At 41.0% G+C, this 27,748-nt stretch overlaps 1 protein-coding gene across 4 annotated transcripts in view; it reads right to left on the reverse strand.

The window, feature by feature from the left end:
* Positions 1-826: 826 nt before the first annotated feature.
* znf385a (zinc finger protein 385A) overlaps positions 827-27,748 on the reverse strand; it is a 79,252-nt gene continuing 52,330 nt past the window's right edge. For 3 of the 4 annotated variants that reach the window (XM_061675946.1, XM_061675963.1, XM_061675972.1), the window contains 6 exons: positions 26,732-26,842; positions 17,565-17,739; positions 9,881-10,216; positions 6,594-6,778; positions 5,160-5,252; positions 827-4,909 (listed from right to left, as the gene is read on the reverse strand). In XM_061675946.1, the coding sequence (XP_061531930.1) occupies positions 4,661-4,909; positions 5,160-5,252; positions 6,594-6,778; positions 9,881-10,216; positions 17,565-17,739; positions 26,732-26,842 (1,149 nt within the window). In that variant the 3' untranslated portion in view covers positions 827-4,660. The remainder of the gene's footprint in view (positions 4,910-5,159; positions 5,253-6,593; positions 6,779-9,880; positions 10,217-17,564; positions 17,740-26,731; positions 26,843-27,748) is intronic. The other variant, XM_061675955.1, reaches the window with a different exon arrangement.

The raw sequence follows: 27,748 nt of genomic DNA on the forward strand, positions 1-27,748 counted from the left end.
ACACATTTTCACAAATATCAGAATACTCTATTAAATGGACAAAATCAACAATACTCCCAATAACAGCAAACTCATGGACTCCTGCAGATCAAATCCCAGATTACCCTATTCCTACAGGAAACATTAAGTATTTAGTTATCAATATTTCGTCAAAACTCACAGAGTCTGTGGGGGCGGGACTTTTTTCCCTCCTTCCTGATCTCGAAGGTGTGTGTGTGTGTGGGGTGGGGCACTGGGGTGACCTCCTGGGGAGTATTGGTGGTGTGATGGTGACTCGCCCATGTTCTGTGGGTGCTGGGGCGGTGCCAGCTGGCGCCTGCCTGGGTCCCTCGCTCTGGCTGCTGGTGGGGACGGTGGGGCCCCCCTGTCGCTCCTCGGGCCTTTGTTCTGTTCGACTGATCAAGTCGGATTCTCAATAAACCTCAATTATAATACTAAGAAACCAAAGCGGAATCTTAAAAACTCCACTGTGACGCAGTAAAACTGTTCCGGCACAAAAGGGATACATATTTTCCATTCTGCTTGACCTAACAGCCGAACAGGACAAAAAACAAAAACAAACAAACAAAAAATATTTTATTGCATGCATGATCAAATGGCTCAGCAATTTCTTCCACAGGAATTGTTGTGTTTGGTTAATTGTAGGAGACAAAAACAACACTTTTTAAATCTCTGTAGCCTATCAGGTTATGACCGTTTAAAACTAACAATTGTTAGAGGATTTGTATGCTTGGTGATCATTTTCAGATTGAAAGATAGACTAAAAAATCCCACACACTTAATAATAAAAACTCAAAAATTGTTTGATTAATTATTTATTGACATTTTCTTTTCTCCAACATTGTTTCTCTTTAAACCAATATTATTTACCATGAAGTGTATTTTTTCATTTTTAAATTACATTTATAATAATGATTTACTCACATACACGCATATTATTCCATTTCATCTTATTGCAATAAACAAGAGCAGCCAGAATGAGTCAGGTATTGCTACAGTTCATCATACAAACGCTGTCCATCCGACAATGAAATTCAAAAATAACTTTATTGGCAAGACAAAGTTACAACATAGCCTCTCTGTCTCTCTCTCTCTGCCCCTGCAGGAGAGACAGAGGGCAGAATAAGGCTAAGGCTAGTAGCCTAAACACAGCTAACATGAAACACCAGCTCCGAAAATAAGAATCTATTTTATTTTATTTTTTTCATTTGTGAATAATGAACATGAGTCATGACGATTGCTTCAAATGTTTTGTTTGCGGAACACCGGATCAGGTGATGAAATGTGCAGGTTTCTTTTTCCAGTATAGTGTTAGGCCACTTTTGAACTCTATGTGGCATTAGACAAAAGGGAGCGAGCAGGTCCCAGCACACATGAGAACGCACACGGTACAATTTGCTACACGTACCAACAGGAAGGAGAGCACAGACCCTGGAATAGTTCCTCACTGGCAAAAACTCATGAAGAACATATTTGCTTCGGCAACAAAAAGAGCACAACGGTGGACACTGACTACAGGGCCAGCCTCTTCTTGAGAGTTTCACGCATCAAAAAACAGAACTAACTGCAAAACCACTCTGCCAGTGTTGTGAGTCTATAGCTTTTGTCTCTAGACCACCGGTGTTATACCCTGTTCCCAAAGCAGAGATTACCCAAGCAAAAAAAAAAAAAAAAAAAAAAAAAAAAAGGCCCTTTAATATGAAGGGTCAATCACTAAACCCTCGCTTTGTCTATTTCTCTCTCCCTCAAACCCTTTTAGGAACCCTTAGGAGGGTTTGCAATCCTTATGGAAGAAAAAGTCTGTCTGCGTGCTCCCAGTTTACATGTACTGTATAACTAAAGACAACATGTCACAATGCTAACAATAAAAAAAATAAAATAAAAAATGCTCATTGCATTGCAATATTCAGACAAAAAAGGTAAGATATTAGAACTCATTGCTTCTCAATGAAAGGGCACAGTGTACATCTCGATAGCTCAGTTGCGGCATTGCTCGCTTTGAGGTCTCCTGTACAGTTTGAGTATGGAGTTCCTCCCATACGTGGGGCAACACTTCATAACTCCACACCTCCTTCTGTCCATGTACTTAAATCTTTCTGGCCTACAAAATACAATAATTGCTTTACATTTCTTTGTTCTTGTTGCCTCTATTAATACATGAGATAAAGTCAAAGCAAACAGTGTGGACCAAACAAAGTGCTCACCAATCTGTGTGAAGGAAAACAAATCATGGTGCATTTCATGGCTTTCAGTTTCAGGAAGAAAACAAGTGTCTCCATTGCACTAGAGTACGCTGGGGTTCTGGTTCAACTGTCACTCCAACTCAAGATCATTGCTCTATTCGTGTATTTGGCTTTCATCTACTATCCCCTACTTTCTTTTCACACTCTGATTTCCAATATTAATGTGCTCACTCTGTTATATGAAAGGTGAGGTGAGGTGGGAGAGAATGGGGCATGTTTGGAAAAGATTAACAAATTTACAATTGAACTTGAATGACCGATGGACACAACTTGGTTACATAAGCACACAGGGTCTAACCTCACCGCCCACTGTGTGAAGACCTGGTGAGTAAGATGTCCCTTCTTGAAAGGCCATTGTAAACTCTCTACAAGAGATCATGGTGTAAATACAGCAACTGCAGTACAGCAGAACCTCCAAAGTCGAATGTCCCTAAAGTAATACAATTTGAAGTTCAATTCGGGAAAAATATGCCTCCAAATTTATAACTTGGAGTTCAAACCATCATGGTGTGTGACGTCATGCCAAAGATCTTGCTAAACCTCTGCTCAAAGGAAGCACAAGATGTGGTTTGTCGCCCGCCCAGACACAATTCCAGCAGTACTTCTGAAGCGCCAATAGCTCACCGTATCGCTTTGCTAACAAACACCTTGTTCCCTCTCCATTACGTGACTGTCAGGCATCAAAGTGTGGCGAGTGTTACGCTGTTTTATTTTATTTTATTGTGGTTACCTTCTCTTTACACTTGTATGTCAATAAGTAATGTCCAAATGTAATTGAAATCACCTTTAGAGTTAAGTTTTTTGCTTTTTTTGATGGTGGTAGTTTCAGCATTAACAACACTTACACTACTCACAAAAAAAATTAAGTTATAGGTATTGGGCTTTGGGGTAAAATTTAAGGATGAACCTAAAATGCACTATAACGTTTGCAGGTGTCCTTAATTTGACATTCTCTAAACCTTCAAATGCACACGTCCAACTTCGGTGTTTCAATACTGTTTTCCCAACTTGTTCTCAAGCAACTCAACGGCAAAATTCTCAGCAAGTGTTTGATACATGTATGGACCAATAAATGTCCTGGTTCAATTACAATTGGTATTTAAACAGGCCTCTTCATCAAAATGTTCACATTTTGACGTCACAAGACCAAGACGACACGGAAACGATTGATAAACAGTACAGGATGTTCTCAGAGGGAAGTGGCCACTGAACCTAAAGAGTCATCAACAGGTTGCAACACAGATACGAAAGATTGGAAGAGTCACAGAAAGGCTAAGAAGTATACATTTTCATGGATCATGGAACACTTGTTGAGAATTATTCCTTGAAAAAAGTACTGAAACACTGAATAGTTGGACATGTGCGTTGAAAAGTTAACAGAAGGTGAAATTAAGTTCTTCTGTAAAGGTTGTAGTGCATTTTCAGTTCGGCTGGAAATTTCACCCAAAAAACCCAAATCACTTGCTTTTTGTGAGTAGTGTATATGTTGTGTATTTTTGTTTGTTTGTTTGTTTTTGTTTTAAATGAGAACAATTTGGAAGTCAACCAGTGCCCCTGAACCGATTATTGTATTTCCCACTTTGGAGGTTCCCAAACTGTTCTAGTTTCTACCCTTTGTGCTGCTCTTCTTTGACTGTGAGTGAGGTTGGCAGATAGCAGATATGTCCTGTGGAAATGTTTTTGTTGGTACAATCTATTTTAAAAATACAGATTTCTCCAAGGTCAGCCCATCCAACAACCTGTGCTAACACTCTTCTCAGCTTCTCAGGACATCATAAGGGAGCTGCACCTGCCTGTCAGCAGCTATTACATAGTATCTTGTTACTGTTACAAAAAGATTTGCGGGGGCATGTGCATTATTACTAACGAACACCCCTATACTCGCACAAAATAAAGTCCACTATTTCCGCAAAAGTACCATACAAAACAACATTGTCTTTGTTTTTTAAGTGCATAGGATGAGAAGAGCACATTTTGTCATGGTGACGAGAGCAAAACAACAGGGCTCAGAGTATTTATCTAATGATACATGTGGATTTGATGGTGCGCATGTGTTTCTTTTGTAGCTATTCAGGCAACCATGACTGACTGGGCCACAGTGCAAGGGAGCAAGGGAGGGCAACCGGGAGGGTTAGGGATGTACAAACTGTACTAGGGAGTCCAATGCATCGTGAATAATCATCTCTCCTCTGCCTATTCCATCTGCAGGTCACACAGAAGTCTCTGAAATGGAGGAAGCGTTTCAGGTAAAGGGAAACATGAGAGACTTGCAGTTTGGCTTTTTTCTCATTGTTTTTTTTATCAGTACATATTTAAATAAGTTTGGACCAGTTGCTGTCTGTGGATCATGTTTGTGTCTTCACAGTGTGCTTTTGGAGTGGCTCATCCCCACCGGGCCCAAGTCAGCAGGTAATGTGTCAGTAAGGGGAGAAGAGGATGGGCCCATGGGCGGTGCGAATGGGCCCCGGAGCGGGTCTCAAGATGGCGTGGCTGAGGGGCGGTCCTTGCAGCAGGTGGTGATGCGGGTGAGGCGCTGGAGCCGCTGCACGGAGAGCCAGCGGGTTTCTGGAAGCGGCGGCTGCCATGGCCGCGGCGACAGCTAAGGGGCTGGGTAGCAGGCCGGCCCCCAAAGCTTTGGTGAGATCCTTGGAGAAGGTCAAAGAAGACTAAACAACACAAGAAGGGACATGAACATATGCAGGACAAGAGAGAGAGACGTGATAAAGATAGATTAGTTCCAGACTATGAACATAAATGCTGCCTTTTTTTTAGAGTTACAGTTAACTAAGCGCAGAGAGACTCTTTTTCTGGCGTTTTGGAGACCTTCCAGATTAACACTGTCAAGTTTGGGTCTACAAATGTTCTGACTGCATCACAGGAAGAGCGAAAATTAATAGCATATGCTTGAAATGTTACCGTCAGATCAGCTCCTCTGTGCTTCTTGTGCCGGCTGAGGAGGGGGTTTGGCTTGCCTGCCATGCCGTCCCGGTGCCTTCGACTTGATATGTGCTGAAACCAGTTAACATGGAGCAAAAGCAGACAATTGACACTCCATTACTCTTTCATTGATCGTGGGTTTAAGATTAGGGGATTTCATCAATCCTTGTCAACTGTGGGCCCGTCAAGCCCTTTGAGACTCCTGAAGGACTATACAAATAAACTTGACTTGACTTTCAGAATAATTGAGAATCATGTGAAAAGTAAAACCAAATACAGTGGTGCCTTGAGATACGACCGTACAGTATGAGAGACCTGACTTACAATTTTTTCAAGAATACAAGCCAAGTTTTTGCTTTGACTTGCAAGCTAAAATTAGAGATGCAAGTGCTGTATGATAGCAGTGAGTTCAACTCAATTCACTTTAAAACAAGAACCAGTTTTGAACAAATTTTCAGTAAAGAGGCTTCATTGCCCAGCAATGAATGATCAAACTGTTTAAATTTTTACATCCATCTTCCTTATCGCGCTTTTCCTTATCGCTCATCCTCATTAGGGTGGCGGGCGTGCCAGAGCCCATCCCAGATGACTTCAGGCGAGAGGCAGGGTACACCCTTGGGTAGATACTGAACTGGTCGCCAGCCAATCATAGAAACAAACAACCATTCGCAGTCATATCCACACCCAGTTTAGAGTCGTCAATCAACCTACCATGCATGTTTTTGGGATGTGGGAGGAAACCAGCGTACCCGGAGAAAACCCACGCAGGCACGGGAAGAACATGCAAACTCCACACTGGCGAGGTTGGATTTCAACCCGGGTCCTCAGAACTGTGAGGCAGATGTGCTAACCTGTCGCCCACCGTGCCGCCTAATTCTTTAATTGCAATTATATTATTATTACATGTTTTTATAACATACAATATTATTAAGTGCTATTTTTCTTATTAAAAACAATGCAATTTTGGGGAGGAAGGGGGAGCGGATTCATGGCATTTCCATTCATTTCAATTGGGAAAGATTATTTAGCAGTGTTTTGAGTGTCACAGACGGAATTAAACTTGTATCTTAAAGCACCACTTTATGTCTATTACACTATGGACAAAGGTCTTGGGATACACTAAATGATTGCTTCATATATATAATAATCAATCAATGAGCGGTTAGGCTGGACCTTTATTAGTGAGAACAGTTTGGGGAAGACATTTTTTTCTGTTCCCAGTGCACAAAGCAAGGCCTATAAAGACGTACAGTGAGCGGCTAAATTGACTGTGGAACTCAATTAATCTACTTTGGGATTTATATGAATATCCTGTAAACCAGGGCCAACTCGATATTCCACTCAAGTGTGACAAACCATTCGTCCATATAATGTACTGTACATTTAAAAACACCTATAGCCTCTTCCACATACCTGTTTGAGTTGAAATTCAGAATTGACCCGCACGTTGCAGATCTCACAGTGGAAAGTTCTTTCCTGAGTGTTGGGGTCCACTGGGCCACCCCCCTGCTCCCCACTGGGCTTGGGACCCAGGCGTGGATATGCCTTGATGGGGCCCAGCCCACTCCGAGCCTCCAAAATAGTTTTGTGTTTGGTACCTGCGCACACACACGCGCACGCACACAACACACACTCTGTAATTCTCTCAAGTGGAATGAATGAAGAAAACTGTAGGCGCACCATTATCTCTTTAGCTCAAAGTTGTCTTTAAGACAGTTGCAGAAACAAATGACAAATTATTGTTGATGTACTACTAAGCATGTCCACTAAGGGGCGCTAATCATACAGCTGCGCAGCAGGTGAGCTCCAACGAATGAGTTTCTCATTCATGTGATTTTTATTACATTTGTTGATTGATGTTCATTTGGGTGGAGATAATTGTATAGACTGCGCGACATGTGTCCCGTATGTGCCTGCATACATGATATTATTGGACCTGTCCTTTAAGGACGATCATACTATTGCATTTAATTCAGCTCTACAACACCAATTTTCTAGAGGAAGGTGCTGTAATAAGTGTCATTATAGGATTATGTATGGATATGTGTAAGCGTATATAAATATAAACGTGAACAATTCCACAAACTGCAAAGAAGGAGAAAGTCATACAAATGTATGAATTCCATAAACACGAGGACGTAATAACAGGTTGAAGAACCTGTAAAGTGAATTCAGGGATTTATTTCTAAGTACGTTATCCATGTTTGAAGATAATTGCTGAAAACATGTGCAAAGACTCAGAACTTTGTAGTACTCAATTGTGGAGATAAAGCGTTAAACTTTTTTTTTTTTTTTTTTTTTAACATTTCAGGTTTCATGTTTTTTTTTTTTGGGCGAGGCCAAAATGCACTTTGGAGTCTGACATGGGTGGCCCCTCCCCCCAAATAAAAACCTGAGCACCACAATTGCTCCTCGCAGTTTGGTAGCTAGCTATGGCTACACCCCGAAACTGCATCTTCCCTTTAGACAGTCCGCAAGCGTGGCCGCTTTTGAGTGCCTCATTGTCGGCCATGAGTGCACACGTCACGCTGAGAAAGATGAAAGAGTTTGGCAGGGGGGGGACATTTTTTTTTTTTTTTAAAAGTCCAACTTGACAGTCACCAAGTGAACCAGGGCTTTGGGCTGATATGGCCTCTTTAGAGCGAGTGCCTCATTGTTGCAGCGTGTAAAAGCCCCAATGACCCAGTAGGATATATTAGAGTCACTACAGGCTTTAAGCAGATATATATTTCTGTGTCTCAAACATATAATTATAAGAAAAATGCGAAAGGAAGTAGAATACATTTTTGTGTCAGTGTCGATCACTTGATTATGATCACGTCATACTCCCCATCAAGATCTTACATCCACACTATCTCCATGCTATGCCCCCCTACCCTTGAAGGAAAGCCATTGGCTCAGACTTCACTCCCACATAGCCCTTTGAACAGAGTTAAGGTTACAGAATGATGAAGGGTGAGGGTCGCGGGGTGAGATGCATGGAGGCCCTGAGGAGCACGAAGGCTGCTTTCACTCGAGGGCAGAAATGTTCTCTTGGGGCGTCTCGCCTTTCTTCTATTTTGGTCAGAAAATGGATAGTGCAGTGTGTTTGTTATCCTTGTAAGCCTCACTCAGATGTGTCACCTAACATGTGTAAACACTCACACAAGCACATTTCTGCAAATACAAACTTAGCTTATGGGTTTGCCGAAATGTTTAACAGCATTACACATACTTCCTTTCCTTTCCTGTCACTCACATTTTCTCTTCTGTGCACTCCCTCTCTGTGGCAGTGCAGCACATGCTTTTATTTTTAGACCCTTCAGACATGCAGTTTTGTTTTGGAGAATGAGCGCCGCTCATTGAGTCCAGAACATTCCAAGTCAATTGGAAGACGCTGGACTACTTGATTCTGGTATCTTTATTTTTTCTTTTTTTTGGGGAGGTTTCATTATTTTTATACTTGATTTGTCATTAAAATCTATTGTTTTGACAAAATGTCTGTATTTATATATTCTGGTCATCTTAATGGTTGATTTTGGATGTTCATGTCAAAGTCAACACACAACTGCAACACCAGTACTGAGTAAAAGTCGTTCTCATCCTTTTTGTTTCAGCATAACAGCAGTGAATGCTACAAGGCTCAAGTGGCAAGCATTATTTTGTCACTCACCTTTTATTCATTGCATAAATCATTGCAGAGCATTCCGCAGATATGTACTGGAGCTCACAGAACAATTACAAACTAAAACTATAGGCTAAAACAATTAAATTACAAATTAACAGAAACGCAAAGGTGTAATAACCTGCCTCTCCAAAATCAAAATGGAATACAACCCTGTTTAATGTCATTACTAACATTTTTATAGTTTTTGCATAAAAACAAACAAAGAAAAAAACAATGGTGGCCTCTTACTTTTACTTATACACACTGTACATTTGGACAGTCAATACAGTTTAAAGTCGAAACACACGAGTGCATGTGCTGCTGACTGCTAATGGGCCGATTGAACAGATACAAAGTGTTCCCTCAGAGGGAAAAAAAAGGTCACAGGGAGGTCATGGAGGACTCAAGCTGACAAAGGCTGAGAAAGTGACGTTAAGCTGCACGGAGACAACCGCTTGTGTTTTTCGTACCCATAAATAAACATCTTTAGTGAAACCATTTCAGAAGCAGAAGGCCTCTGGCTATGGAAGGCAACGTGCATGCAGCCAAGGACGAAAGAAAATATTCATGTTTAAGAGAGGGAATGGTACCTTCAATATTCTATCAAGGTGTTATCCAACCTTTTTTTTAAACCAAGTTACCCACATTACATAAGCAGAACCAACCAACAACTGGCAAAAAAAAAGTAGCTGGCATATGTAGATAAACAAAGGTATATTTGGAATTAATAAATAATAAACCTGACAAATTAGGTGAACTCAAGATAATTTTTCCCGCAGCACTTCTGAAGCTCTCTCACCACACACTACGGTGCCACGGACCTCAGGTCGGCAATTACTGGTCTATCGTATGTGATAATGTAACATAGGATGTTAGAAGACACTTTGTTACACCGAGGTAGCATATCTATTGTTCAGTGTTCCTCCTCGAACCTTTGACTACTTTGACTGTAGGTCAGCCTCAGGTTTGGACTACTACTCAAATAACGTTGAACTGTAGATAAGGTATGTAACTTCCCACTTTTGTATGAGTGGTTGTTGAATACAACACCCACCTTTGTTGTGAGCCTCCAGCTGTGACAATGAATTGACAGCCACCTTGCATAAAGAGCAGTACAGCAGCTTCTTTGCCTTGTCCTCCTCTGTCTGCGGGCCGGATGGGCTGCCAGAGGCCGAGGGCCCACTGGATCCTGAGACCAGGGGCGGCTCTGAGTTGGGCATACTGCCGCCTGGCGAAGAGGAAGAAGTGGAGCTCATGGGAGTGGTGGGAGCGGGCATGAGGGGACATACAGAGAGTGGGTCCAAGGGTGGGGTAGGTGGGGTGGTCTGAGGGGGAAGAGGTCCTGGGGCAAGCAGGGGCTCGTTGAACTGTGAGAACGGCTGTGTTTCATCTGCAAAGAGAGAGGGGGTATGTTAAATACAGTGGTGAGATGTCATTAATTTTCTTGTTAAAAACGTCAAAATTAAAGTGTTTTACTATGTGGGTTGAGTGTGTTTAAATGGGGTGAAGCGGGTGTCAAGTGAAACCACAATGCTAACCATGTGGAGATCACACAAACCATCCTAAAGCACTTGCAGGTGCAAGCAAAATAGTTTCATTTCTGACTGCGCATGCCAAAAGTCTTGAAAAACTATTTCTCTACATTTAAATTAGACATCATAAAGATGGGAGTACATATTTCCGGCAGTCACAGGGATGGCTTTAAGGTGTGGGGAGGTGTGTGTTTTACTTGATTGAAATGTTTATTTGAGGTAGAAAGCCAATACTGCAGCTTGTCCACTTTGGTTCTTTCCCACACAGCTGTTGCTTTTGTCTGTGCTGAAGCCAAGGCATGGCACGCACTTTGTCACAGGCCAAGGCAGGAAGTACAAAGAAAATGGAATGAAATGAGACATCCCGTTGATATTGACTTTTACCCCTTACTTAACTTCACATTTTGTCTTGTTTTTGTTTCTTTTTTTTTTTTCAATGCATGTTTGTGAACCTGTTAAAACCGATATGTATACACACACACATGTTTCAAATCAGCCGACACCATGCCTGTGGTATTCACCCTGGGTGTTGTCTGAATAAGACGCCCGAAATTTGGGTGGGTTACTAACCCCCACCCCCAACAAGGAGGGACCATTAGGCCCTTCTCCAAATTCCCCTGGATGTAAGTGCCAAATGCCACGCCATAGTAAAGCCCCCGATGAGATTATGGCATTAAAAGGACATTATGAGATATTTGTGGTAAGAAAGCAAATGCTGATTTAAACAACTCAATTGCCTTTTAAAGATTGCTACATGCTTTGTCATGACAGGCAATAGAGCACTGATACATTTTTGTTCCATGAAATCATTTGGGAGTTATGTAAAAGGAAACGACATCCGCAGTTTCATTACATCACATCTGATGAACATGCCATTGTGAAAGCTTTCCATTCCAGGGCCTTCCAAAATCACAATCTTCTCACTTTCCACACAGGTTTGGAGGTTTCCAGCCGCAGAGCTTCTGCCTACAGGGTGGTGTCAAACAGATGTTCTTTTGGAGAGAGTTTATTTTGTCACTCTGTTCTGGTAGAAATAGAGTCCTCTCATTTGTCCCATACTGCGAGCCAGTGTTTGACAGCCTTCACACGACAAATATGAGCAGGCACCAGGCAAAGCTCAACGGTGACTGCAATGCAATGTTGATTAAATTGTGATCTTGATTGGATTATAATCTAGAGTTCACATTATACATGCACACACCCAAATTCTGAATCCATAAAATGTGATTTTGATTAAAATTGAGAGGACTATTAATAAAGTGCCATACCAAACCATCACATCTGGTTAAGCTCATAGCACAGCTGCAATCCTCCTTGCCTATAAACAAGGTCATCTAAAGGCTAAACTCCTCTCAGCAACACTCACAGAAGTCCTTTTTTGTCACTGTCATTGGCTATGCAGTGGATTATCTCAGGATTTGCTATAATTACCGTATGTTTGCTTAAAAATCTGTCTGTCAGTGACTGCATGTTCTCCAGAAAGCACTGATAGCGCGAGTGAGAAGTGACCTTCCTTCTTGATAGTCTGCCTCAACTCCCAACAGCAGAAACATTCTCCAAGGGGGGTGAGTGTGGAGGTCAGCAAAGAGGGTTAACTCCATCCAGATGCTTTATAGTAGTTTGGTACGTCTGCATACTTCATCCATGTCAGGAAATTAAAGTTTTGTATTGTATGGAGTTGGTTTGTTGGTAAAGTATTTGAGTTTGAGCCAAAAGAATGTCTGTTGTTTGCTGAGAGTAAAAAAATGAGGTGGATGCCTGAAGTGTAAAATTAGTCTCACACCTTCTCGGAAATGCCAAAACATTGGGATTATCAAATTAGGGTGTGGAAGGTTCCACCGCCGGCACATACAGTACACTTAAGTACAGCATTGAACATAGAAAGTCTAAATTGTATTGTAGAAAACCAAAGTCACAGATTAAGGACAAGAAAAATGTTGTTCTTCACCGTGCCACTTTTTTTTTTTAAATTGGCATTTTGCTAAGACCCTCCCCTGTCAGTTCCTGTGGCTACTCGTGCGACAAACTTTAAACATGACGCTCCCATTCTCTGTACAAATGTTGCAACGAGGAGCACGTAGCTAGCCTTGTTACCTTATGCTCGCTAGCAGCAAGGATATTGTCCATCCATCCAGGGCACATATAAACAAACAACCATTCGTACTCACATTCACACATACGGGCAATTTAGAGTTTCCAATTAACCTACCATGCATGTTTTCGGGATGTGGGAGGAAACCGGAATACATGGAGAAAACCTACACAGGCACGGGGAGAACATACAAAATCCACACAGGCGAGGCTGGATTTGAACCCTGGTCCTCAGAAATGTGAGGCAGATGTGCTAACCAGTCATCACCGTTCCACCGCAAGGACATCACTTAATTCTTTATGATGTATGAGCTCTGAAACTCAATGCTCACCTGGTGAGCTGATCCTCATTCAAAATGCAGGCGGGTGCCCTTTACCCTGTCTGGCCTGCAGCCAAACTCTGACTCGGTCATGTAAATATAGACATTATCCATCCATCCATCCATTTTCAGAGCCGCTTCTCCTCACTAGAGTCGCGGGCGTGCTGGAGCCTATCCCAGCTATCATCGGGCAGGAGGCGGGGTACAGCCTGAACTGGTTGCCGGCCAATCGCAGGGCACATACAAACAAACAACCATTCGCACTCACATTTATACCTACGGACAATTTAGAGTTGTCAATTAACCTACCATGCATGTTTTTAGGATGTGGGAGGAAACCGGAGTGCCCGGAGAAAACCCACGCAGGCACGGGGAGAACATGCAAAGTCCACACAGGCGGGGCCGGGATTTGAACCCCGGTCCTCAGAACTGTGAGGCAGATGCTCTAACCAGTCGTCCACCGTGCCGCTTATTATATTTTATTATAGTACAAAAACCTTAACAACCCTGTGTAACTTAATACTATGGTCGTACCGTAGGCATGCAACCCTAGCTCTCACATGAAAGTCATCTCTTTAATTGACCTTGAGTGTGTGTGTGTGTGTGTGTGTGTGTGTGTGTGTGTGTGCGCGCGCGCCTGTGAGGGTGTGTGTGGACCAAAGGGTGCAACGATAACAAGGCCCCCCATTTGAGTGGGCGTATCAGAGAACAGTTTGAGTTTGCCTTCCTTCAAGTTAACAGCTGCCTCTCATCACCCACAGTGTTTTAAAACCTTCAGCTCACCACACCAAATCCCTCAAAGCAAAGCATCTCCTCACCAGAAGGTCTATTCTGATAGTCTTTCAAGAGCATGTACTACATCGTAGCGAGCAACAGTTTCAGCAATCCGCAGCGAGCACTCCAGCAAGAACGAGGCAATTAATAGCAATGAAGTTTTACTGACCTTTTCACGGCCATTTTGCAACAAACTTAATAACAGAGGGTTACCCCGTCATTAAAGCACAACACGAGTCAACATAAACAACAAGCGTAAGTCCATAACACAAATCATAACGTGGCGTGACTTGGTGGTACCGTTTTGAATAAATTTTACAAAATCACAATAATCCACTGACACTACACAATTTGGGACACAAAAAGCTTAAAATGAACTCATGGCCTGATCTTTCAGGCACAACTAAGAATGTGTACTTTTAAAGAAACTGCTTCTTCTTAATGTTAAATGCCACTGAGTCACAGAAAAAGAAGGCCAGTTATAACTGGTGCAAGTTACTTGGGATAACACTACAGAGCATTGAACACAGACTGGTGAGAAATGGTGACTACAACCCCCCACCCCCCACTCCCCAATAACAGATCCAAATTCGCTTTTGTACCACAAGCAATAAAATCCATAAATCAATTGAAATAAGCATCATACCCATGGGAGCATAATATATTGTGATGTACTCTATATTTGTCACATTATGTCTGTGGGTGTCTGATGTATGGACTATGTTTTCTTTCATATGTCTGATATTCTGCCAAGAAGTGAATCACGATTGTGTCGCTAACCCAACTGCCCCACAGGAAGGATAAAGTTCTCACCCTTTACAACTAGAAATACATTCCTCCATCTGTGTTTTTATTTGGATATCCCGTAAAGTTGAATCAGCTTTTGTACAATTTGTGCTGCCAATCCACAAACTTCAGTGGAATTGTTTGCTGTAATTTTTACATAATCCTCCTATTTACTAATTCATCAAACAAACCAATGGTATTCAAACCCATACATCTTTTCCTTGCTTTTTACAGAAAATACAGTTACCAAGTTGTTCTTGGCCCAGTGGGATGAACCCGACTGAAACTACAAACAAATACATTCACATGCATCGGACAGGCAAAGCAGGAAGACACAAGGTCTGGGGTCACGAGAAGTAGGTTCTTTCACATGTTTCTACTTTGTGATCCCAATAATAGCAGGCTTTTTTTGGCTCACCATCCTGGAATCCTCTCTAATGGTGATTTCAAATCCCTCTGAGGGATGGAGAGCAACCCAAACGGACCTATCGCTATCCTGGGATTCAGTCACACAACAATCGTCACTTGTAAAGTGGTATTGTGGTTTAAAAAAAACAAAAGAGAGTCAAAAACGGTTAAAAGTTCAAGTCTCTGTGCTATCAAATGTTGGAGCATTTTTGCCTTGATCCATTTTGGCCTTGAGCCGACCTTCACGTTTGCTGTGCACCTTCCACTTACTTAGGTGACAATTCTTGGTAAACAATGAGCCACAAGCAGGAACCTTTGTAAATGTCTCCAAAACATGGCAGTTCTATTCATGGCCTGGTGCTTGGTCCGAGGACAAAGTGGTGACGCTGAGGGAATGGAAAGAGCAGCATGGAGAAAGGAGCAGAGAGAAGACACACAGCCTAGAGGTTAAAGCTAGAAATACAGAGATGAGCTGAGATGAGCTGATGGATGAAGATATTCTGAGAAAACTAACACAACTGGACGAGAGAAGCTTGGATCATGACTCTTGTTCCTTTCCAACTATTGCTAATGCTTGCTCAACGACGCCATCCTAATTGTCTTGGACAAGTTACTTTCAAAATGTAACATGTTATCATTTATGTTGCTGCCATTTGTAAGTATACAGAGTTAGATTATTATCGTCTTGAGTTTGAAAAAAAAAAAAAAAAAAAAAAAAACAGAATTTCCGAGTGTGACATTTATCTTTAATGTGCCACATTACAAATGATAATCATCTCAATTGGCCAACTTTTAATTGAACATTTGTACTTTGTCATTAAATTGAGTTTTTTTTTAAAAATAGCTTTAGTTGCTACATTTGGTTTTTATTTGTCTTTTTAACATCTGCCCTAAATAAACAATAAATAGCATTTAAATATCAGTTGCAACTGAGTGACAGCCGATCAGAGGCGATGCTAACATTGTGCTTGACCTCCCCTATGGCCTCCACTATTTATGGATTTAGACACACCAACCAAATTTTTGTTGACTTGTTAGTAAAAACTTGTAGCCCCCCCCCCCCACATGCATTTGGATGGTTTGAATGTACCAATCATGGATGGATGTGAGGATCTACATGCTTACACAACACTGCAAAAATTTGTGTTTGATACATCCCATTACAGATACACACCCAGCTCTTCTTATAAACATATAGTTGCATTACACTTATTCGAATCGATACAACATTCACACAAAATATCAACAGAGGGTAAGTTGGGAAGTTCACTCCGGGGGCGCTCTCTGCACCCAGGAACGTTCGGAAACAAGGGGCGTTGTTGGAGTGTGCCTTTCGATACAAGCAGAACTGATATAATATTCCATATTGTGGACAGCAGACACATTCATTAGTAAAGTTATAGAAAATCGAGCGCAAAGCTAGGATTGGTCCGAGACTGCACGACGTAACGACAGGAAGCAGTTTTTGGACTATAAGAGACTGACGAAAAACCTCCGGGGTCTTTTCCACACAGATGCTATTCCGAGCGAGGTGTGGAAAATCCCAGTGCTGAACCTTCACCAAATTTAGTGTTTGACCCTGTATTTTCAAATAAAATTGTTAAACTTTTTTCCTAATCATTGAAGAATCACCTCGACCAGAATAAAAGCACCGGGTAATAGAGGTTTGAACGGTCGTCAGGCTAAATCCGTGCCGCGACCTCTCTTTGTTCTCTCTCTCTCTTTTTTTTTTTTTTTTTTTTTACCTCTAACAGATGGTTCGAATGGACCAAGCAATTTGTTTTATGATTATAGTCTTTTCAGTCATCAACTCCTCACCCCCCAACCCCCCGGTAACGACTGTAATCCAGCCCCTCTGAAAAAACTCTTGGCCCCAGTCTGGCCACCCCACTGAAAACAGTCTAGAACCGCCACTGGCTGTAATTGGTGCAGCAATGTATTTCTACCAACAAGTGTCGCAGCTCAAGTGTCGCAAAATATTAACTATTTGGACTAAACAAACATGCACTCCACTCTTTGAGGCCAAGGGAATGTCCTGCTGCTCATTTTCAAGACACATTTACATTTAACAGATGGAGAACATAGTTGTGGTTTGACTTGATTAAAACAAGATATTATTTCTGGCACATTAATGAGCCATCCGCTTTGAACACCCTGTTACAAATGGTGGCTGGACAGCAACAGAAATAAAATGCCGTCTCGTTTTTTGCTCTTGTGCACAATGAAAGCAAAATAGCATCTTTGATGTAATATAACCTGACTGGAATGAGTGCTGTGATCATTTCCAGCTGCAATTGTTTATCAGAAAATAAAGTCTTTTGAATTGTACCACAGTTTTTTTTCACTGCGACAGAAATACACTTAAGAGTCTGTTTTTGTTCCTCAAGACAAAATAATTTAACACATGGGTATGTACCTTTTCTGGGTCCATGGCAGGTATGTCCCCAAGCAATAAAAGTCAAGGGTATGAGGGTAACATACTGTGTGTATACAGTATTTACTGTATATGGGTTTAAAGAAATAGGAAAAAGAGACCTTCCTCTGCTTTAAATGTGCATAAATTGATTAGAATTAATTATTAATTGCAATCTACAGTAGCATTATTCAGCATATAAGAACACAATTGATGCAGTCCCCACAGAGTAGTCAACAATTCACCTCAGCAACAATCAGAGTTTATATTTAATATTTTGGAACATTTTCCATTTTATTTTATTTTTGCAAAGACAGACATGGGAATAATGATTTATTGTATGCAACTATGCATACGGTGTAATATAGTAAAATTTCTGCCTGGGATCGTGTGAAGCCTTTTCTGTTCTCTCACCTTGTTTGAGCGTCTCGCTGTCAGAGGCATTGCCGGCGGCTCCTGGAGGAGATGGAGAGGTGGTGGGGGTCACAGTCTGAGGCTTGTCGCCATCTTGAGAGCGACTCTTAGAGGTCTCGATGCCTTTGACTCTCCTGGCATGGCGGTTTCCTTTGTAGTGGGCTTCAGCTTGGTTCTGTAGAGCAACACAGAACAGTAAACGTAGACGGTGAAGACCAGTGGTAACACCAACACGTCAACTGCTGGTAATAGAAATATATTCTAGGGATGACCCAAACATATTTTTTGCACCGGAGCTCAAATCCGAGCTACTTGATTTTGAGTATCTAACAATGCAGAGTCCTGATCCGATACCTTGGCAATGCATTAAGAAGAAACAATTTGTCTGCATCCAAATAGTTTCAATTGTCTTCTTTTTTATTTGAATAAAAGCGTTCCAACGTGAGAGCTTTGTATATGGCTTTAAATCTAGTGCAGGCAGTGGTTCAAACCAAAATCTGTGGTGAATCAGCAAACATTACATCCTGTTTTATCTAAACAAACTGATATATAACAATAAAATACCAGAAATTCCCCTTGGTACTGTTACAAACAAAAGATCTTAAATGGTCCGTGACTCAATTTCACACAGTGCAAAATTGTAAAAGTAAAATTACAGTAATTAACGGCACTTCCACTTCAGAGGTTTCATCAGTCACAAATAAAAATCGACCACGTGATCGGATCAGGACAACTCATATATTCACTCGTAACTGCCTTTCACACAGCCAGACCAACCAGGATTCAAACGGACTTTTCTAACACTGTCGCCACAAACCGTCTTCAGGGGCAAAATAATAGAACATTCTCATTATTATAAAGTCTATACTATACGATATTATACTTCAGATTTCAGTCATAACAATAAACATATTGTTCAATTAATCTTAGAACTAAGCATTATTTATCTTTGGAAAGGCTTTTTGATCCATCTCGTGTATGAAATTCCAACAGATTGTTCAGGTATACCTAATAATGTGACTGTTAAGTTTTCAGGCACATGCATGTTATTCTATACACACAGTGGGACTGTGCCACAGATGGCCGGCTGGTGTAAAGTGAAAGGAGAGCTTGACTAAAAAGCTGCAGAGAGGGAGACACTAGAGACCATGTTGGCCTTTTCTCCCGTCAGATTTTCCCAATTAAATGTAAATGTCTATAAATAGTTATATGTACATGCTTGTGAATCATCAGTGCAACGTTCTTTGATACATCCAAGCAAGTCTTTAAATCTCTGACAGTTACTGGCTCCAGCTTTCATTATTACCAGACTGATAATAATGGAAGTTCAACTGTGGGTGGGTCACTGGGATGCCGTTGTACTGATTGGTCCATAAACTACTCCCAGGACCTCTCCTAAACAATCCATATTATTACACACCATTTAATCAATGGGTTTCTGACTTTTATGGGTCCCAAAGAGACAAAGACACCACTTAGTATAGGGGATCACAACCCTGTAAACTTGCTTGTCAAGTGAAAAACATAATATCCACACACCAAAAAACATCAAGATGGCATGTAAACTGGCAGTAAAAAATAAAATCATCCTGTATTAGAAGAGACAATGTTTCAGAGATTTATTGCAGGAGCTAATCTCTCTTTGAAATACTCGCCACAAGCTAATGTGTTAGCTCAGAGAGTAAACAACCAAGGTGAACCATTCATCAGGAGGAAGATTTGTTTGGGTATCTGCAGAGAGGTATGTGAGGCAGGCACACCATGGCGGATGAGACGCAAGCTTACTATACTGAGCTGTCGCCAGCGGTCTGAAGTCTCGGGGATGTGCGATGAAAACATACCGGCATACAGATCCAATCGGGAGATGCAGGGCATTTTCATGTGTCTACCTACCACCTGTTCATTTTATCTTTACTTTTTTATCCCCGCCCTCAACGTTTAAGTGTCCTAGTAATTAAAAACGCAAATGAAGCACAGTCGCAATATTTCAGTGCAGCGCTTGAATCGGCTGCCAACTCGCTTCAAAAGTATGCTGAGTGAGCAGATGTGCAATGCCATGTGCCACATTGGGTAATAAAAATGCATCAAGGGGCAACTCATGAAGATGATTTTTTTAAGTGGCTGGTTTATAGTCAGTGCCCCCGTGGGGCCTTGATGGGCGGCTGACAGCTGCCCAAAGTGTGAAAGGCTCAGAGAATTTATTTGACATGTAGGCCATTGACCACAGGCTCAGAGGAGAGAAAGACCAGCTTGGTAAAGACGGTGATGGGTGGGTGTGTCCACGAGTGCTGTACGACAAGTATAATCTGGCACTACAAAGCAAAGGCACTGGCTGTACTGATTTAAAAGATCATATTTTTCTTCTCTATTAGTATGGACATCGTTGGGCCCTCTGTAACAGTACCCTGGCAACAGTGACGTGCGGCGAGGTTCGTGGCTGACATTAGTCAGATTTACAGATTTATGAGTCAAACGGAGTGTCGTGACAGACTGACATTGAAAACGCACAAACAATAATTTCATCATTCTTTTCCCACAGATATTTTTTGTACGTAATGAGTGGTGCACTTCCAGCGGTTTGGAGCCATCACAATGCCTTACTAATTCAATAGGCTACTCATAAAAGCAGAGTTTTCAATTTAAAAAAAAATGTTTTTAAATTAAAAAAATAAAAACACTTTTTGTTATATGTTTTAATACTGTCAGTATAAACCTGACAGTAGAACATTAGTACAATAATCTGTGAAAAAAAAATCATCCCTCTCTGGTCTTATCTTGTACCGCTATTTAGAACTTGATTTTACAGCTGGCTGGATCCCTGCATGTGTAGAAGAAGAATGGAAGCCATGTGAGCCTGTGTGCTCTCGTTTGCCCCCTTCAGTGTGGCAGAGTACTGTCTCCCTCACCATGCGCTTTTCTTTATTTTGCGGTTTTGTATGATCAGCAGGGCAAAATATCTGACACACACATATTACATACATTAACCTGATGATGGAAAATTGGAGCACATATTGAGGGTGTCTGGAAAAATTGTGATGCATCCATACTGGGACCTACCAAACAAGGATAGTCCCACACGGAATTCAGGGCCATTTAGAATGTTTTTAACATAAAACAGTTGTGTTTGAGCCATTCCTTAACTGTATCCACCTTCACAGCTTTACCATTTACGTGTAAAAACACAAGACATGCGTGCGTGCTTGTGTGTGCGTGCGTTTAGTCTGGGCATTAACAATAGGGGAGGCACACAGTGTTGTATAAGCATGTATAATCATAATTCTTTTGCAGTCTACTGTACATGCAGTATATTGCATTCACTCTATCCAGGATACTGCTCTCGTCAAATTTGACCCATTTGACATGTTGTACAGGTGCAACAAAGTTTGCCTATAATGAGGTTCCATGTCAAATTTGATGCATGTCTACCAAAAGGGATTTTAGATTTACCAGTGAATGTTAAATCAAGTAAAATGGTGGCAATGGTAATGGGCACTCCATGCCATATACTGTATGTAGTGTATGTATTTGTTAAGGGACAGTGGTAACCGTTTTCAAGCGGGAGCTTGAAGCAGTCTCGTAAAATGTCTGTGTTTCCAGCACATTTGCACGGGTTCCCACGGAAACATGCACCTGTTGGTTTTTGATGAGTCATGGGAAACTGTCAAAACAGTGAAAAACTTAAACAGCATAAAAATGATCATTTGTACGAAACAAAAGCAACAGAAGTCATACAGCGGTCAGAAGGTGCCTTTACGTGGACCCAAGATGTGCACCTGCAAAAACAAGTAACTACAATGTGGCAAATAAAATATATTTTGTCTTTTCTCTGTAACATTAATTAAGGATTAATCATTCATTTAAGAATGTCAGACAAGCTAGTAATATGCGTATCTTGAGAAGATCTGCAGTTCATAATTCCATACAGAAAATTATTATAGAAATATTTTGGGCCAGAATCAAAAATGACCCAGAACATATTTTGCGTACGAGGAAAATTAACAGCATGTAAGGGTTAAACAAATCTGCAATTACATGAATGCTGATTGGGGGTATTCAAAAGATGGTTTTGCAGTGTTTTCTGTTGTTTTAGCAGCTCAGTGTGGCAGTGATATCTGTACGTAAGTATAGAAAAAACAATTGTGTTTTGGTAAGGGTTGTTGTCAAGTGAAAAAAAAAAACTAAAACTGGGACTGATTTAAATGGGACAACAATCTCAAACAAGGATACAAGCTGAAGCACACCAGCCGCATTATGAATTTATTATGCAGAGGATGCAAACGAAAAACTGTGATATGACAGCAAGTCTGCAGCTACTGATAAAAAAATTATGATCAGACTGTGACAATAAAAAAAAAAAGCAAAACTGAAAGTGGGGAAGGAATCGACAGAGGGGGACGGCTGTGATGGAAAAAGGAAGCAAATAAGTGGATCCTTATCAGACTAATTCTGCTGCAGCAGTAGTGACATTGTTCAATGTCGTGGAACAGAGCCTTCAACATCACTAATGCAGCACGCCACGCCACCAAGCCATAGACTACCATTTAACACCCCATGCACCTATACAATAATGTTGGAGTCTTCCCAACATGCACCGGGGCTATCATGCCCTCTACGAATGTGTCTGTGAAAGGCATCAAAGGTGAGCGAAAGATCAAATGGGACAAATTCTGAAAATGATGTATAACATGAAAACAACATAGGAGAAAATCTGACGTGAAAACATGTTGCCATTACATCCTATATGCTTCGCTGTTCCTTACTTTATTATTCCATGCAAAACAATCAATTTACAAATGACCACAAAGACATCATCAAATTTTAATGTCTTTTTTTTTTTTAGAACAATGTAAAATGTAAATACAATGGTGAGCTCAGTTGGTCATGCGGACAAGCGTCTGCCGCAACTTTGACTTTGCTGATATTCGACAGCGAGTGATCGTGCCGTTGACAGACCTTGAAAGTGAAAGAGGAGAGGCGCTGCAGCTCCTCTTATTGCAGGACTTAGCCTGCCTGCATCTGTGTGCGTGTATGTGCATGCTTGTGTGTACGTGCGTGCATGTGTGTAAAAGAAGTAGCCTCACATGAATAAAAATGACGTGCTGCAAACAGTATATGCACAAAGTGCTGATATGTTGAGTGATTTGCTGCAGCGATTTGCACTGAAAACGACACTATGAGTACATGATCCCATTCTCGGCATTATAAGGATTCTCCAAATGGTAAATGGGCTTTCACTAGTGTAGCTCGGTTATACATGGCTGCAGGGCAACGGAGGCTTAAATCCACATTACCATCTGAGTCAAGCTGCTATCACGAGAATAAATACATGGCTCATCATTTATTTTCGAAGAAAGAAAGACATTCTTTTACCGCTTTCTCAGAATTGTTTTCCCGTGACCTCCACACCTCTGGACAAGCCCACGACTGCTATGTTGGAGGTTGACACATTGTTTTGAGTGTTTAAATAGATACACACATGTATCTGTGTGTGTGTGTGTGTGTGAGTGTGTGTGTGTGTGTATATATATATATATATATATATATATATATATATATACAACCTCAATTCCAATGAAGTTGGGACATTGGGTTAAACATAAATAAAAACGAATACAATGATTTGCAAATCATGTTCGACCTATATTTAATTGAATACACTACAAAGACAAGATATTTAATGTTCAAACTGGTAAACTTGATTGTTTTTAGCAAATAATCATTAACTTAGAATTTTATGGCTGCAACACGTTCCAAAAAAGCTGGGACAGGGTCATGTTTACCTCTGTGTTACATCACCTTTTCTTTTAACAACATTCAATAAACGTTTGGGAACTGAGGACACTAATTGTTGAAGCTTTGTAGGTGGAACTCTTTCCCATTCTTGCTTATATTATATATTATGGACCGTAGATGATGAAATCCCTACATTCCTTGCGATTGCACATTGAGGAACATTGTCCTTAAACTGTTCGACTATTTTCTCACGCACTTGGTCACAAATAGGTGAACCTCGCCCCATCTTTGCTTGTGAATGACTGAGCAATTCAGGGAAGCTCCTTTTATACCCAATCATGGCACCCACCTGTTCCCAATTAGCCTGTTCACCTGTGGGATGTTCTAACCAGGTGTTTGATGAGCATTGCTCAACTTTCTCAGTCTTTCTTGTCACCTGTCCCAGCTTTTTTGGAACGTGTTGCAGCCATAAATTCTAAGTTACTGATTATTTTCTACACATACATATTTTTAACACATACATTTTGACTCAGGGTCATGTTATAGATCGTACATACAATACCATACATATCTCAATTTTTCAATGATTACATTTTAGTTCAGAATTGTGCAGTCACACAGATTTATAAAATATATATCTTACCTGGGATATCGATCCATTGTTGCTGTGGTATTATATAAAACGTACATACTGTACACGTCAGAAAAGTAGGATCTTTGATTACCGGAATGGCAGGTGACTCCCACCATGCTGACCGTTCTCTAGCCTTAAAGCTAATGTCAGGCAAAGTCAATGCTGTTTTAGCTACAGAAAGCCAAGCTGTCAGGTCTTCCAGGCCATCAGAATCAGAATCAGCTTTATTGGCTAAGTATGCAACAAGACGCACAAGGAATTTGTCTGTGGTAGTTGGAGCCACTGTAGTAGAAGAAGAGAAAACAAGCCACTATGACGAAATATAATATATATATTTAAGACAGAAAAAAACACGAGCATGGAGAGTCATTGAGCAATGAAAATGCACCACTAGTGTGGTGATGCTGATATTGTGGCAATTGTGCAAATGATGCAATTTAGAGCAGTTTAAAGTTACTAATAGTGAAATGATCTGGTACTGTGACAATTGTGCAAATGGTGCAGATAGTTCTCAAACACGAGTGGCCAGGAGTAATCAATAACAGAACGCAAATAGTGCAGCATGATAAAACTGTGAGTATACAAATAATGTATGTGTCCTGACAGAGATTTGCAAAATTGGCAACATATTGCAATGAAATTGTAAGTTAACTGTTTAAGAAGTTCATGGCAAGAGGGAAGAAGCTGTTGAAATGTTTGCTGCTTTTAATTTGCATGTTCAATAGCGCCTACCTGAGGGAAGGAGCTGGAATAAGTGAATAAGTGTGGAGGGTCTAGGAGGATTTTGTGTGCCCTTGTTTTAGTCCTGGCAGTGTGCAAGTCTTCAAGACTGGAGAGGTGGGTACCGATAATTTCTTCAGTTGCAGTCTGATTTTGTCCTTCCTTGTAGGAGCACCAAACCAGACTGTGATGGATGAACACAGAACCGATTCAATGAATGCTGTGTAGAACTGCCTCAACAGCTCCTGTGGCAGGCCGTGCTTCCTCAGAAGCCGTAGGAAGTACATCCTCTGCTGGGCATTTTTTGAGGATGAAGTTGATGTTGGTCTCCCACTTCAGGTCATTAGGTGAAACAGTCTTGGTTTTAGTTACACTTGTCCTTGCACACAATTAGGCGGCGAGAGATGTTTTAATTGTGTAGGGTTCATAGTTGTTTATGACAGCCGCTTTGGGTTAGAGTAAGAGCTTTTCCACTGCATTCCAAAATTTCTCTATCCATCCATCCATCCATCCATCCATTTTCAACACCGCTTATCCTGGTTAGGGTCGCGGGACGCTGGAGCCTATCCCAGCTGACTTTGGGCGAAAGGCGGACTACACCCTGGACTGGTCGCCAGTCAGTCGCAGGGCACATATAGACACGGACAACCATTCGCACTCACATTCACACCGTCACTGAGTGGGAACTGAACCCACGCTGCCTGTACCAAAGTCAGGCGAGTGTACCACTACACCATCAGTGACTGCAAAATTTCTCTATACACTTGTCAATTTTTAGTGCTTATGTAATCATGATTAGATTGTCATTGAAACATATATAGCATAGCTGATAATAACTAATTAGGGTTATAAAGAAAAAAACGAACAGGAAAATTAGTAGTTTTACGAGTCTTTCTGTTTCAGGACTAAGTTATTCTCCCGATCGTGACCTCCAACATGGCAAAATATATATATATATCGATCACACGATGGAAAACTATCTTTATTCTGACATTTGCAATAGACAATGCAAACGTATTGGAAGTCTTGGGACACAGGTTTGCCTGAATGTTTTCATGTCTTACCAAAACATTTAGGTAAATGTATGTTTGGGAAGGGCCTTTTCTTGTGTGCCAGTGCACAAAGCATGCTTGAATATGTTTGGTGTGTAGGAACATGAGTGGCCTTTGATGAATTCCGAAAAATCCCCACAGAAACACTTCTACATTCTAAGAAAGTCTTCCCGACAGATTGAAAGCTGCTAGGCGGCTGAATACATATTTTCTTTCACCTTCACTTCCTGGGGGTGTAACATCCCACTTCATATTTTTGTCCATACTGTAAATATTTTTAGCGTATCCTGATTCCTGACTAAAAAGAGAAGTATTTAATCATATAAACATTCAGAGATACACATAAACAGTTGAGTATGAAGATCTAAGCAGAGCAAGCTCAAGATTATAACCTTGTAGTTGCTTAACTACATGGAAGCCATAATTGCAGACTTAGCAAATATATTTAGCACTGGTCCACTCCTTAATGTGGTCTCTGTGTGTCTGGCCAAAGACTCTGCACCACTATGTTTTGAACGTCACAGCCTACACATTGGATATTTGGAATGGCTTGACACAATTGCACATAGAAGGCTTCTGTGTGATCACTCACAAGTATAAAATGCTCTTGGTCTCCCACTATGAACTCCAGTGGACAAAGTAATGAATCTAAAGTGATAATGAAACAATAGAAGTGTCCAACAGTATAAAATCAGGGCAGTGTTTCATACGTCACATTTCCACATGTTTGGGATTTTAGTAAAACTTTGCCAGTGTTGACGCACCACCAAAAATCTACTTGTACACAACCTATTACTCATCCTTGGCCTCTGTGCTAGACATTGCAGCTTTCTCCCGCATTCTTTATTGCTTCTTTTGATGATACACTACTTTGAAACAAATCAAATTCCAATGGGGGTCAAAAAGTGCCCAAACATAGCAAAGAACTACACCACATTGTCTGTGTCAATATCCGGTCACCGGTGAGAAAAAAGAGTAGAAGATCTTCCAGTTTTCTTAGCTACAACATGAGAAAATGTGTATAGTACCTCCGAGTTGAAGCGGATCTGACAGACATTACAGGAAATGACCGGCCGCTTGGTCTTGACCAGTGGAACTCCAAAGGTGTGGTTGATCACAGCCTTCTGGACTGGGTCCATCTGCCACAGGGAACGACGACAGGAAAAGGATGGAAAAAGGGTGGAGAGAAAAGACAAAATTGTGAGCTTTAATCTATACATTGTATTTTTTTTTGTTTCTGAGCTACTCTTGATGAGTCCAGGCCGCACAGACTAAAATGCTCCTGTTTCATCTTTGCATATTCACATTCCACAACATCCGCACAATCTAATGAGATCCAATACAAGAGCTTTTTGATGAAGACCATTTTCATGTTTGTTTTCACTGTCATAGGTGAGGTAAAACTGCAACTACTGAGAAGTGTTTCTAATATTTTGGTTGTTGCTGGTGTGCATGACTGAAGACTACGACCACAATAATTAACATAGTGTGGTGCCTTGAGATACGATTTTAAGTCGTTCCGTGACCATGTTTGTAACTCAAATTATCCCTCCCATTGAAATTAATGTATCCATTTCAGCCTCCCAAAAAATAACCAACAAAAATGTTTTGTTTTTCAACAAGAAAAATAGCAATCTATAATATTGTACTATATTTTAAAAAAATACAATCATAACATAATTAGAATGTAAAGCATTAAGCATGTTTTGCCACGTTGTTTGCTTCAATTCAATGGACATTGTGCTGCTCCTTCCGGTGTCCACGCCTTGATCACTTGGTGGGAGTAAAATACAGACATACGAATATACTGCACATGGAGATGGTCCCAGCTTCGCAATCAGCCTCAGTAATAGTAGTCAGTCAGAAGATAAAGAATATACAGTGGAATCTCGATAGAACAGACTAATAGTGGCAGGGGTTTGTCTGATACAGTAGATTGTCGAATACATTGAAGCACTTTTTTTGGGGGGGGGGGCATATGCACCCATATTACTGTACACTACAAATTTATTGTTTTGCAGTTTGCTTGTTTTTTTCCTGGCCTA

The sequence above is a fragment of the Phycodurus eques genome, chromosome 1 (assembly GCF_024500275.1).
Source record: "Phycodurus eques isolate BA_2022a chromosome 1, UOR_Pequ_1.1, whole genome shotgun sequence".
Taxonomy (NCBI): domain Eukaryota; kingdom Metazoa; phylum Chordata; class Actinopteri; order Syngnathiformes; family Syngnathidae; genus Phycodurus; species Phycodurus eques.